The sequence below is a fragment of the Aotus nancymaae genome, unplaced genomic scaffold (genome assembly GCF_030222135.1).
Source record: "Aotus nancymaae isolate 86718 unplaced genomic scaffold, 86718_ANA_hifiasm-v0.15.2.pri h1tg000053l, whole genome shotgun sequence".
Classification (NCBI taxonomy): Eukaryota; Metazoa; Chordata; class Mammalia; order Primates; family Aotidae; genus Aotus; species Aotus nancymaae.
The window spans coordinates 10,335,947-10,350,036 of NW_026988467.1; the positions used below are offsets into that span (position 1 = coordinate 10,335,947).

The 14,090-nt window shown below is 43.8% G+C and overlaps 1 protein-coding gene across 1 annotated transcript in view; it reads left to right on the forward strand.

The window, feature by feature from the left end:
• Positions 1–14,090, forward strand: part of LOC135269420 (uncharacterized) — a 25,250-nt gene continuing 11,160 nt past the window's right edge. The window contains exons 1-4 of the mRNA XM_064363307.1: positions 1–118; positions 1,650–1,713; positions 7,949–8,059; positions 10,944–11,049. Of these exons, the coding sequence (XP_064219377.1) occupies positions 11,019–11,049 (31 nt within the window). The 5' untranslated portion in view covers positions 1–118; positions 1,650–1,713; positions 7,949–8,059; positions 10,944–11,018. The remainder of the gene's footprint in view (positions 119–1,649; positions 1,714–7,948; positions 8,060–10,943; positions 11,050–14,090) is intronic.

The window sequence follows — 14,090 nt, forward strand, 5'->3', positions numbered from 1 at the left end:
AGCCTGAGCTGAGTCCATACCCTGGAAGCCCAGAACCGAGGGATCAGATGGAAGAAAGAAAGGCAGCAGGTTTTGTAAAAGAGAATAACCTGCAAAGGACAAGTCAATGGTAGAACAGGTGAAAACCGAAGAAGGGGAGAATAAGGACAAACTGGGCCAGAAGCCTCTGGGGAAATGGGCGATGGGCCTATGATCATTCAAGCACTCGAGGAGCAGCGCAAGCTGAGCAGTGGGGACTGAGAGAGAAACTTACTCCACAGGAGTCTCCTGACCCTGGCCAGGGAGAGCCAAAGGGTAGATCAGAGCTGGTTTATAGTGAGGGGCAGCACCAACCCCAAGAGGGGGAGGATGCGACCGTGAGCCCCGCCCCAGACCCCGGAGCCTGGACCTCGGGGCTGCCGTAGCAGTGGATACTCTTCAGGTCAGTGTGGATTAGAGGGAGTAACCATGCTTGGAGAAGGGTTAGAGGTGTCCATTCTTAAATTAAACAGTTCTGCCCTAGGTCAGGTGCCAGAGTAAGTGTTTCTTGCCAGTATATGAGGCGGTGATACTTACACTATTCCTCTGCACTTTCATTTGAGGAAGGTCTGTATGTGATACGAGTATTTACTGCGTGTTTATTTTTCTCTGTACTGTGTTAAGCACTTGGGGTTCAAATAGTAATGTTTCCCCAAGGAACTCAAGCCCATGAGAGAAAGAACACAAAGACAGGATTTCAAGAAAAGATAGTAGTTCTCCAAAAGTGGGGTGTCATGGCAGCCCAGAGGATGGGAGTGTAGGTGAAGACATTGCTCCTAATGACAAGGGGAACCATAAGAGGAATTCTTCAGAGTAGTCCCGTTTTTCCTCCAGTGTCCCACAGAAGAAGCTCCTGGCACCTGACTGGTGTAGAGCAGGGCCCTACAGGTGTAGGAAGGGGGCTTGCTGCATCTTGGGAGAAATTCTAGCATCCCTGGTAGGACATTTTGGAGAGGAATGTCAGTGATTGGATTGGATCTGTGTAGTCAGTTTTATCCTATCTTGAGTGAACAGTGCTGAGAACTTCCTTAGTGCCAGACCCTAAGCTGGGAATCATGAACACAGAGATGAGTAGAATATGATCTCAGCTTTGACAGAACTCTGAGTCTAGTGAACAGCGAGTTATAAGAAGTGTAGTGATGGTGGCTTCATTAGAGCAAGTGGCTCATGCTGCATTGAGATGACCTCAATGGATGGTGTGTCCCCCTTCTGGTTGTTCTCAACAGCTGGATGACTTGCTCTGGGCCAGTGACCCTGGACTTCTGCCAGGTGTCAGCATCTTAGGTACAAGCAACACCTCAGTTTCCTGTTGGGTCAAAACAGTTAACACTGCCAAGGTATTCAGAGGACACTAGTGACATCAGTAGCTACTGATGAGGTCCTGGCCAGCTAGGGAAATAAAGATGTAAGTTTAACAACGATTCTAAATTTGTTCTTAAAATAATGAGCAGAGAGTATCTGTCTTCTAAGTTAAATACTTTTTAGACTTCGGGATTCACTCACATCCAAAATAAAATATATATGGGCCATATCACTGCCCTGAGATGATTTCTCCCTGTCCTACTAGAAGCCTGCACTTTCTGGAGCACTGAGTCTGTCTCAAGCTAACTGATCTGCTCTCTGGATTCCAGGGACACCCGCAGAACCAGAGGACGAAGGCACAGGCGTTGATGTCTCCGACTGTTCTGACTCCAGGTTGGTGCACCTCGGCGCCCAGTGTGAACCACACAGTGACAGGATGCCACCAACATTTTGATTTGGGGCTGTTGCATCCTAACTTTAATAACATTTAATAGACATTATTTTTTAGAGTAATTCTAGGTTTACAGATAAATTGAGCCGATAGTACAGGGAATTCCCCTATTCTCTCTTGTCCCCTAGCACACAATTTCCTCTATCATTAGTATCTTGCATTAGTGTGATACATGTTTACAATTGATTAATCAGTATTGATACGTTATTATTAACTCAACTCCATAGTTGACATTAGGGTTCATTCTTTGAGTTTTATTGTTCTATGCTTTCTGACAATTGCCTAATGTCCTGAATCCTCAGTACAGTATCACACAGAATAGTTTCACTGCTGAAAACCTCCTTGCGTCCAACCAGTTCATCCCTCCTCCACGCTTGGCAATCACTGATCATTTCACTCTCTCTACCATTTTGACCTTCCTGGAATGTCCTAGTGTTGGAATCATACAGTGTGTAGAGTCTTTAGACTAGTTTCTTCCTAGTATTGTGTATTTAAAGTTCCTCCATGTCTTCTCATGGCCTGATAGCTCATTTTTTTCTATCACTGAATCATATTCTCTCGTACAGATATACCACAGTTTGTTTAGCCATTCACTTAGTGAAGGACATTTTTTTTTTTTTTTTTTTTTGAGACAGAGTTTCGCTCTTGTTACCCAGGCTGGAGTGCAATGGCGCGATCTCGGCTCACCGCAACCTCCGCCTCCTGGGTTCAGGCAATTCTCCTTCCTCAGCCTCCTGAGTAGCTGGGATTACAGGCACGCACCATCGTGCCCAGCTAATTATTTGTATTTTTAGTAGAGATGGGGTTTCACCATGTTGACCAGGATGGTCTCAATCTCTTGACCTCATGATCCACCTGCCTCGGCCTCCCAAAGTGCTGGGATTACAGGCGTGAGCCACCGTGCCCGGCCGGTGAAGGACATTTTGGTTACTTTCAGTTTTTGACAAGTATGAGCAAAACTGTTGTAAATACTTGGATGCAAGGTTTTGAGTGAACATGTTTTCAGATTAGTTTGGTAAATATCTAAAACGCTATTTGCAGGATTATGTGGCAAGGCTACGTTTAGCTTTGTAAAAAAAACAAAAAAAACATCCTACCAAACTGTTTTCCAAAGTGACTAGCATTTTGCATCTCCACTAGCAGTGAATGAGAGTTCCCGTTGCTCTGCATCTTTGACAGCCTTTGGTATTGTCACTTGTTTGGATTTGAATCTTCCTATTAGGTGTATGTTATAGTGTAGTGGCATCTCATTGGTTTAATATGCAATTTCCTAGTGACACATGGTTTTGAGCATCTTTTTCATATGCTTATTCGTCATCCATATATCTTTCTGGTGAAGCGTCCAGATCTTCTGCCCATTTTTAAATTGGGTTGTTTGCTTTAATATTATTGAGTTTTAAGAGTCCTTTATATATTTTGGACACCAGTGTTTCATCAGATCTGTGTTTTGCCGATTTTTTTCCCAGTTTATCACTTGTTTATTCATTTTCTTAACAATATCTTTCACAGAGCAGAAGTTTTTAATTTTAAAGAAGTTCAACTTACCAATTTTTTCTTTCCTGGATTGTGTTTTTGACATTATATCTGAGAAGTTATCGCTAAACCCAAGGTCACCCAGATGTTCCCCTATGTTATCCTCTAGGAGTCTTACAGTTTTGCACCTTACATTGAAGTTTAAGATCCATTTTGTGAAAGGTGTAAAATCTGTGCCTAGATTTATTTATTTTTCACATGTGGATATCTAGTCATTCTAGCACCATTTGTTGAAAAGACTATCCTTTCCCTGTTCAATTGCCTTTGCGCCTTTCTCAAAGATCAGTTGAGTATTTATGTAGGTGTATTTCTGAGCTCTGTATTCTTTTCTAGTGAACTATTTGTCTGTTTTTTTGTTTCTTCACCAGTTTCCATACTGTTTGGTTAGTGTAGCTTTATAATTAGTGCTGAAGTCGGCAGTGTGAGTTCTGTGGGGATTTTTCTGATCTTTACTATGAGAACCTGGTTGGGCTCCAGGTGGTAAAACTTTAGAAAAGTGTGAGATCCCCCCAATTCTGGGCCCCAAGGAGTTTTTAATGCTCAAGCCAGGCCACCCTCAGCTTCTAGTAATCTGTCAGTACCATTTAAGTGCTCCTCCCAGTTGCTGGCTTCAGCAGCTTCTGTTCCCTGTGTTTGCCTGTCTTTCTTGTTTTCAGCATGGCAATTTGCCCTGTGACCTCTCCTGTAGGCCCTCTAATAAGGTTTGATAATGTTCAGTTTGTTCAGCTTTTTTCTTGTTGTGAGGACAAGTGGTGACCTCCTGGCTTCTTACAAGTTGGAGTAGAAACCAGAAATTTCATTTAACAAGTTACTTGTAATAAAAGTCACTAATGGCAAATGTAGAATTGAATAACTTAAGTAGATATGTAGAATTTTGTATAGCCATCACCTCAGTCCCCTCTTAGAATACAGACTACATTTCTTACCTCCCCCAGATTCCCCAGAGCCTCTTTGCAGTCATTTTCCAATCCCTGGTCACCATGACGGAGCCTGAACAAAATTAAAATTTGGAAAACAGACAACATTATATTTCATCTTTTATTAGATTGGAATTTTATATGATGGACTGTGTCTTACTCTTGTGGCAACCAGAGGAGATATTTTATTCTAAGGACTTTCTTAGGGGGAACTTAGTAGTAGTCCTGTTTATTGCTGTCCTTGAATTGGTTCATCTATGCTGGTGACAGATAGTTGCTATCAGACCTTGTCTGGTGAGCACAAGTGAAAGAGCTAAAAAAAAACCTTCTATTAGAAATGTAGATGATGAATTTGCAGATACTGTTTTGTGGAGTTAAGTTTGTTTTTGAGCCAGAGTTTCGCTCTTGTTGCGCGGGCTGGAGTGCAGTGGTGTGATCTCGGCTCACTGCAACCTCTGCCTCCCGGGTTCAAGCAATTCTCCCGCCTCAGCCTCCTGAGTAGCTGGGATTACAGGCATGAACCACCATGCCAAGCTAATTTTGTTTTTTTTGTAGAGATGAGGTTTCTCCATGTTGGTCAGGCTAGTCTTTTGTTTTGTTTTGTTTTTTGTTTTTTTTAATGAGAGAAAGAAAGAAAGAGAAAGAAAAAGGGGGAGAGAGAACAGGATTCTTGCTCTGTTGCCCGGGCTGGAATGCCATCTAAAAATAGGTATTAAAAACCTCTTTTATGCCGATAATTGTGCTTAACAACGGAGATAGGAAGGAATAAGGGAAGAAAATAACAAACAGCCAATCAATATTTCATTTAAGTCTGTGAAATGCTATGCAAATGCTGAAGAGTGATTTACTTTCAATTATGTAGTCACTTTCAAAATAGGTGTAATATGATACTGAGAAAAATGTATGTTCTGTGGACCTGGGGTGGAGAATTCTATAAATGTTCACTAAGTTTACTTATTCCAGGTCTAAGTTCAAATCATAGATGTCCCTATGAATTTTCTATGTCATTGATCCATCGAATATTAATAATGTGGTGTCAAAATCTCCCGCTATTACTGTGCGGGAGTCCAGGTCTCTATAAGTCATTAAGAACTTGTCTTATGTATCTGGGTGCTCCTGTATTGGGTGCATATATATTTATAGTCATTAACTCCTGTTGTTGCATTGATCCTTTTACCATTATGCAATGTCCTTCTTTGTTTCTTTTAGTCTTTGTTACTATAAAAGTCTATTTTGTGAGAGACGAAAGTTACAACTCGTGTTTTTGTTTTTGTTTCTTTTTTCTCTCCATTTAATTGGTGAATCTTCCTCCATCCCTTTGTTTTGAGTCTTTGTATGTCGTTGCTTGTGAAATAGATCTGGATACAGCGTACCGATGGGTTTTGACCTTTTATTCAATTTACCTGTCTGTGTCTTTGATTGGGGCATTTAATCCATTTAAATGTAGAATTAATATTAATATCTGTGAGTTCAATATTGTGATTTAATGCTAGCTGGCTATTTTGTCCATTAGTTGATGTAAATTCTTCATTATAGAGATATTCTTTACGTTTTGGTAAGTTTTTGGGATGACTGATACTGGTTGTTCCTTTCTGTTTGTAGTGCTTCTTTCAGAAGCTCTTGTAAAGCAGGCCTGGTGGTGATGAAATCTCTGAGTGCTTGCTTGTTCGCGAAAAATTTTCTTTTTCCTTCGCTTATGAAGCTTAGTTTGGCGGCATATGAGATTCTGGGTTGAAAATTCTTTTCTTTGAAGATGTTGAATATTGACCCCCTCTCTTCTAGTTTATAGGGTTTCTGGTGAGAGGTCTGCTGAGAGTCTGATAGGCTTCCCTTTATGGGTAACGTGACCTTTCTCTCTAGCTGCCCTTAGAATTTTCTCCTTTATTTCAACCCTAGTGAATCTAATGATTATGTGTCTTGGAGTTGCTCTACTTGAGGAATATCTTTGTGGTGTTCTCTGCATTAGCTGGAGTTGAGTATTGTCCTGCCTTACCAGATTAGGAAAGTTTTCCTGAATAATATCCTGAAGAATATTTTCCAACTTGGATTCATTCTCTTCATGACATTCAGGTATACCTATCAATCGTAAATTAGGTCTTTTCACATAGTCCCATATTTCTTGGAGACTTTGCTCATTCCTTTTTACTCTTTCTTCTCTAATCTTGTCTTCTCGTTTCATTTCATTAAGTTGGTCTTCGACCTCTGATATCCTTTCTTCTGCTTTATCAATTTGACTGTTAAAACCTGTGCATTTACCAGGCACGGTGGCTCACGCCTATAATCCCAGCACTTTGGGAGGCCGAGGCGGGTGGATTACGAGGTCAAGAGATCGAGACCATCCTGGTCAGTGTGGTGAAACCTCGTCTCTACTAAAAATACAAAAAATTAGCTGGGCATGGTGGCACGTGCCTGTAATCCCAGCTACTCAGGAGGCTGAGGAAGGAGAATTGCCTGAACCCAGGAGGCGGAAGTTGCGGTGAGCTGAGATCGCGATCGCCCCATTGCACTCCAGCCTGGGTAACAAGAGTGAAGCTCCGTCTCAAAAAAAAAAAAAAAAACAAAAACCTGTGCATACTTTACGAAGTTCTCGTATTGTGTTCTTCAGTTCCATTAATTCACTTATATTCCTCTCTAAGTTGTCTATTCTCATTAGCATTTCATCAAACCTTTTTTCAAGGTTCTTAGTTTCTTTACATTGGGCTAGAACATGTTCTTTTAGCTCACTAAAGTTCCTTATTATCCACTTTCTGAAGCCTAAATCTGTTAATGGAATGCACTCGTTCTCCATCAGGCCTTGTTCTCTTGTTGATGAGGAACTGTGATCCCCTGTAGAAGGAGAGGCATTCTGATCTTGGGTATTCTCAGCCTTTTTACGCTGGTTTCTTCCCATCGTTGTGAGTTCATCCACCTGTCGTCTTTGTAGTTGCCTACTTTCAAATTAGGTCTCTGAGTGGACGTCCAACTTGTTGATTCCCAGTGCTGAAATCTGAGCAACCCCCCGTGCTGGCCAAAACAGCGGCATTAAGATCCGTGGTGCTTTTGTGCCCGGGAATCTCCGGTCTGGCTTCCCTCTTGAGTCCCTTCTTCAATCAGATAAATGGGTGGCTCTGCCTTCCCGGAGCTCCAAACGTCAACCAAAAGGGGACCCAGTCCCGTTTACCCTGCATCAAGAACCGCCGCACTGGGGCGCCGGCAAAACTGCCACACCGGCCACGAGAGTCACCCTGGCGACCCGTGGGGCTCCTCCGCTGGGAGTCTTCCGGTCTGTGGGTAACAAAAATTCGTCTGAAAGTGTGGCGTCCTCTCATTCTGTGTGCTTTCTCTGGGAACTACAATCCCGAGCTGCTAGTGATCAGCCATCTTGGATCCAGGGTAGTCTTGAACTCCTGACCTCAGGTGATCTGCCCGCCTCGTCCTCCCACAGTGTTGGGATTACAGGCACGTACCACCATGCTGGAGTGCTATGGTGCAATCTCAGCTCACTACAACTTCCACCTCTAGGGTTCAAGTGATTCTTGTGCCTCAGCCTTTCGAGTTGCTAGGATTACATGCCTGGCTAATTTTGTATTTTTAGTAGAGACAGAGTTTCTCCATGTTGGTGAGGCTGGTCTCGAACTCCCATCCTCAGATGATCCACCCGTTTTAGCCTCCCAAAGTGCTGGGATTACATGTGTGAGCCACCACACTTGGCTGGGAGTGAAGTATTTTACCATCTTTTTTCTTTCAGAAATTGGGTTGGTAACATTGAAGAGACACTTCTCACCTGCCTGAAATGCCCTTCATTATCTTCTTCAAGTTGCAAGGGCTCTAGAACAGTCCTTGTGATGCTCCCATAAAGGTAAGTATAACATTTTACTGTAGTCCTTTGCTTTTTTTCTTTTTTGTGCTTATAGGGATTAGCATACATGTATGTGAAAATATAGAAAGAGTACATATAGGCACCTGTAACTAGTTTTCTGTTGCTACCTTTTAACGCATTATAACAAGTTAGTTGTCTGAAACCCCAGAAATCAGGAATGATTGGGTTCTCTGATCAGGGTCTTAGGAGGCTGAAATCCAGTTATGGGCTGCCTGTGTTTGTCATCTAGAGTTCAGGCTACTCTTCCAAGTTCCCTACAGATGTATTGGCAGAATTCCTCTTCTTGTGGGTGGAGGACTGAGATCCCTTTTCAGTCCTCCTGGCTCTTAGCCAGGAGACACCCTGAATCCAGAGGCCACCTGCATTCTTTCTCACTTTCCCCATCTTCCAACCAACAACAGCCCATGGAATTCTTCTCCAGCTCCCATCTTCTCTCTGACTTTGTCTTCTCCTACCCACTAGAGAAATCTCTGACATTTAGGGATTGATGTGATTCGATCCGGCCCACTCAGGAAAGCTCAGCCTTTGTATTAGTCTGTTCTTGCAGTGTTATAATGAATGACCTGGGTGATTTATAAAGAAAGAAGTTTAATCAGATCATGGTTCTGTGGGCTGTGCAGGCTTCTGCTTCTGGGGAGGCCTCAGGAAAGTCACAATCGTGGTGGAAGTGGAAGCAGGCACGGTCTTCACATGGCTGGCAGGAGAGAGAGAGAGAAAGGGGAAGTGCTACATACTTTTAAACAACTAGATCTCATGGAGACTCTGTCATGTGACGGCACTTGGGGGATGGTGCTGAGCCATTAGAAACCATCCCCATGATCCAATAACCTCCCGCCAGGCCCCACCTCTAACACTCAGGATTATAAGTCAACACGAGATTTGGGTGGGGACACAGAGTCAAACCATATGACTCTTTAAAGTCACATGACCGCCACGTAACAACGTAATCACAGGAGTGTCTCATCAGCCTAACAGGTTCCCGAGATTAAAGTCATATGACCGCCATGTAACAACGTAATCACAGGAATGTCTCATCAGCCTAACAGGTTCCCGAGATTAAAGTCACATGACCGCCACGTAACAATGTAATGACAGGAATGTCTCATCAGCTTACCAGGTTCCAGAGCTAAGGGTACAGCATGTTTGGGGACCATTTTAGAAATTCCACCTATCATAGTTCAACTTCTGGTCCCCAGACATTCATGTTCCTCACAGATGCAAAATACACTCACCCTGTCACCTAAGGTTTCCAAGTTTCGTGTCATGAATGCATTAGTTCAAAGTGAAAAATGTCACGTAGCTCTAATCTGATCGAAAGTTTAAATTTAAACTATCTACACCGAGTGCAAATGAGGCTTCCGAGGGTGTCCATTAAGTACAGATTCTTTTTTGTTTTTGTTTTTGAGAGCGAGTCTTGGTCTGTCACCCATGCTGGAGTGCAGTGGTGTGATCTTGGCTTACTGCAACTTCTGCCTCCAGGGTTCAAGCGATTCTCCTGCCTCAGCCTCTTGAGTAGCTGAGATTACAGGCATGCACCACTGGATTCAGCTAATTGTTTTGTATTTTTAGTAGAAACGGGGTTTTGCCCTGTTGGCCAGGCTAGTCTGAAACTCCTGACCTCAGGGGATCTGTCCCCCTCAGCCTCCCAAAGTGCTAGGATTACAGGCATGAGCCAGCATGCCCGGCCAAAGTACAGATCCTTGATATAATTCCCTTACCTCTGTTGACCTGTGAAACTGAACAAACAGCTTATCTGTCCTCAATGTGCAATGGTGGGACAGTCACAGAATAACAATTCTAGGGATTCTTGTTCAAAAAGAGGGAAAGTGGAGGGAACAAAGTCACTGATCCAAAAGCATTTTGAAGTGGTGCTGAGGAAAGTCCAGCAGGAATTTCTTGATCAGGCTCCTCAGCCTGGAACTAACCCTCTGTGACAGGGGGCTTTGCCTCTGGGCTCTGCATTTTTTTCTATGATTCTGGAAAACATTTTCTTTTTCTTCTTCCCCCACTCTTTTGGTTCTTCCCCTTTCTCCTCATGGCAGCATCCTCCACTTAATCCTTGTTGCGTCATCCCCGGCGGAATTGGTCAGATATTGCCTGTGTCACGGTCCTGACCATCTCCACGAGGGGCTGTCCTTGTGAGCCCACGCTCCTCTTCACTGTCCTGACCTCTCACAGTCATGATTGCTTTCAACTGCCCTGGCTGGTTTAGGAGAAAACCTAAGACTATGGAGTCCCAGAACCAATCTCTGCCCTATCTCCATCTCCAAGAGAGGAAGAAAATAACAGGGATCTTCATGGAGAAATGACCCACGCGAGGGCCTGGACTCTCCAGCAGTTACAGCAGAAGAAAGTTTTTGAAGAAGAGTAGAGGAACTGAGAGCCCCGGCCAGGAAAGCAGGGTTGTGTGAAACGCTATTTGATCCTATGTGCTCCCTGCCCCAATCTAGCAGCTAGTGAATGACAGCTGACCAAGTATAAATGCCAGGACTATAGAACTGTGATAAAGGGTTTGTCCAAGGAAAGGGGCTTTTACTATTTTTGTTTTCACGGAGGAAATGGCTATTTTTCATCTAAAGTTTCTGAACGGCAGCAGTGAGCTTCTGGAGGGTGAGTTACCTGCTCTGCACAGGGAGGCTGAGTCCAAGGCTTGTGTGTGGGATCTGCTGCCACCAAGTGGTGAGGGAGGGAGCCTGGGAGAGTCAGTCTTTGTAGGCTTCAGGTTCCTCATCGGGAAGGTAGGGGCTTATTGTACCTCTCTGAGGTCCGTTCCTGCTCTGTTTTCTCTGAGTCTCTGAGGAATTGAGATGGTTTTCAGTGCTGCCTGGGACCTTCAGCTGAGACCTGACTCTGTTTCCTGCAGGAGCCTGAGCTGAGTCTACACGCTGGAATCCGAGAGCTGAGGGAACAGGCGGAGAAAAGTCAGCAGGTTTAGGGGATGAGAATAATCCACAAAGGACAAGCCATTGGTAAATGAAAACCAAAGAAGGGGAGATAAGGACAAACTAGGACAGAAGCCTCAGGGGAAATAGGCAATGCCTATGATCATTTAAATTCTCGAGGAACAGCATGAGCTGAGCAGTGTGGACTGAGAGAGAAACTTACTCCACAGGAGTCTCCTGCCTCTGGCCAGAGAGAGCCATAGGGTAGATCAGAGCTGGTTTATGGTGAGGGGCAGCTTCAACTCCAAGAGGGGGAGGATACGACCGTCAGCCCCCGCGCCAGACCCAGGAGCCTCAACCTCAGGGCTGCTGTAGCAGTGGATACTCTTGAGGTCAGTGTGGGTTAGAGGGAATAACCGTGCTTGGAGAAGGGTGGAGATGTCCATTCTTACATCAAACAGCTCTGCCCTAGGTCAGGTGCCAGAGTAAGTGTCCCATGATTGTATAGGAAGCAGTGATACTTATACTATTCTTCTGCAGCTTCAGTTGAGGGAAGTTTCTCATAAACATTTATTGAGTATTTAATTTTCTTTCTTTTTTTTTCTTTGAGACGGAGTTTCGCTCTTGTTACCCAGGCTGGAGTGCTATGGCGCGATCTCGGCTCGCCGCAACCTCCGCCTCCTGGGTTCAGGCAATTCTCCTGCCTCAGCCTCCTGAGTAGCTGGGATTACAAGCACGCGCCACCATGCCCAGCTAATTTTTTGTATTTTTAGTAGAGACGGGGTTTCACCAGAATGGTCTCGATCTCTTGACCTCGTGATCCACCCGCCTCAGCCTCCCAAAGCGGTGGGATTACAGGCGTGAGCCACCGCGCCCGGCCGAGTATTTAATTTTCTTTATATTGTACTGAGCACTCAGGATTCAGGTATTTAATGTCACTAAAGAAACTGAAGCCATTGAGTGGAAGAACACAAACAGATGATTTCAACAAGATACGGTAGTTCTACCCAAGTGATGTGTTGTGGCAGTCCGGAGGATGGGAGGGTATGTCATAGGACATTGCTCCTAATGACGGGGAAGCATAAAAGAACATTTTCAGATTGGCCGGGCGCTGTGGCTCACGCCTGTAATCCCAGCACTTTGGGAGGCCAAGGCGGGTGGATCACAAGGTCAAGAGATCAAGACCATTCTGGTCAACATGGTGAAACCCCGTCTCTACTGAAAATACAAAAAAATTAGCTGGGTATGGTGGTGTGCGCCTGTAGTCCCAGCTACTCGGGAGACTGAGGCAGGAGAATCACTTGAACATGGGAAGCAGAGGTTGCAGTGAACCGAGATTGTACCACTGCATTTCAGGCTGGTAACAGAGCAAGACTCTGTCTCAAAAAAAAAAAAAAAGAAAAGAAAAGAAAAGAAAAGAAATAAAGAAAAACAGCAAAAGTCTTAGTGAAAATCATTGGTGTCCCTTAGAAGAGAATTAAATACAGTCAAGGGAAGACCAAGTCTCATACTTCCCTTGTATATTCCAGAGTTCCAGGGAAATTGCAGGTAATAGAGCTTATTTCCCATGCTGTTAAAGCAAGGTTGCAGACACTTGTGAATTTTGGGCCCAATGCTCTAGGAGGGCACAGCTCTGTCCTGGAAAATGATACCAGAATGGATACTCTTCCTGTGACTCATTGTGGTCGTTCATCCAGCATCACAGAAACCAAAAAATGGAAATATGGCCAAATTCATGATTTGCTAGCCCTCTTCAGGTTTCTTACCTGATTCTTAGGATAACAGCATTACTTTGAAGATTATGACGAAGATATGCTGTCCAAATATGTGCACCGTTTTGAGCAAAATGCCTGGTAGAAATTGGTCAACAAACAATTACTGGATGATTATATGAATATTTACTGAATGACATAGATCCTATGAATAAATATGGAATAATTAGTGTGAGTGCTTTTATTAGCAGTTCTCAAAACTCATCTATGTGTGACCTCAAGTAAGCCACATAACTTTGTGAACCTGCAGTTTCATCATTTTTAAAATGAAGAAACCTGACAGATTTTCATTGTGCCACAGAAGGTCAGAGCTCCCAGACACCAGAACATACATTTACTTAAAGCCTTTGATATATCTCGAAGCAGTATCCTTACAGTGTAGTTGGAGGATGGTGGGGGCTGCAGAGAGGCATGCTTTCCAATGGGATTGAGCCAGTCCTCCTTCCTTCATTGCCACATGAATGCTGGGCAGCCCAGGGTCACACCCATTGCACCCTCACCTCAGGCAAGCCCGCAGCCAAACATAGGAGACCTGGGCTACAGAACAGTCTCCCAAGTCCCAGGCTCACAAAACCTAGGTGGCGATGAAAGCTGAGAAAGTGAGGAGATGGTTCAGGGGATCACTCTTCCCTCCTCGTTCCTCTCATCTCAAATTCACCTTCTATTGCACAGCAACGCGGAGGACCACCAACCACCCCTGACCATCACCTTGATCTTGCTGTGTTTGGTTAGGGGGATGCAACCACACATCAACAGTGTTAGACCAACTCAGAAAAATATCTATCAAACAGTATTCCATAAGGACCGCTCATGGCCCTGTTATTTTCAACATATGGAAAAAACGAAAACAACAAAATCATATCAGGTTTACAGGACTTCCCAAGATAGATGGTCACACATGCTTTCAGGAGATCTCTGTAGAAATGATTTTGATGACTTGATACCTTGAAAAGAGCTTTTCTGGGACTAGAATGACATCCATAAGTGACAACAATGAGATGTAATGTTCAGTCACATTAAAAAACAAACCATCTCACATAGAGGAAGCTTTGGACCTAGGGACGTCACATTGTTCTTAAGTGTAATGAAAAGCCTCTTCTGCCACAAACATCAGCGTAGTGGTATCTGCCAGTAAGAAAAAATAAATCAGCGTAACCATGGGATGCAGCAAGAAGAATATTGTGCCAGGAAAGAAAACATTTTTTAAGAATGAATTACTCATTCACTTTCTAGTGGATACAGAAAAAACTGCAGAAGACTCAAAGGATATCATGGCAGTGTAATAGGTTGATATCTTAAACTTGTGGAAAAGCCTTCAATTCTGTTTTAACATATGAGAAGGTGGGGTGACTGACT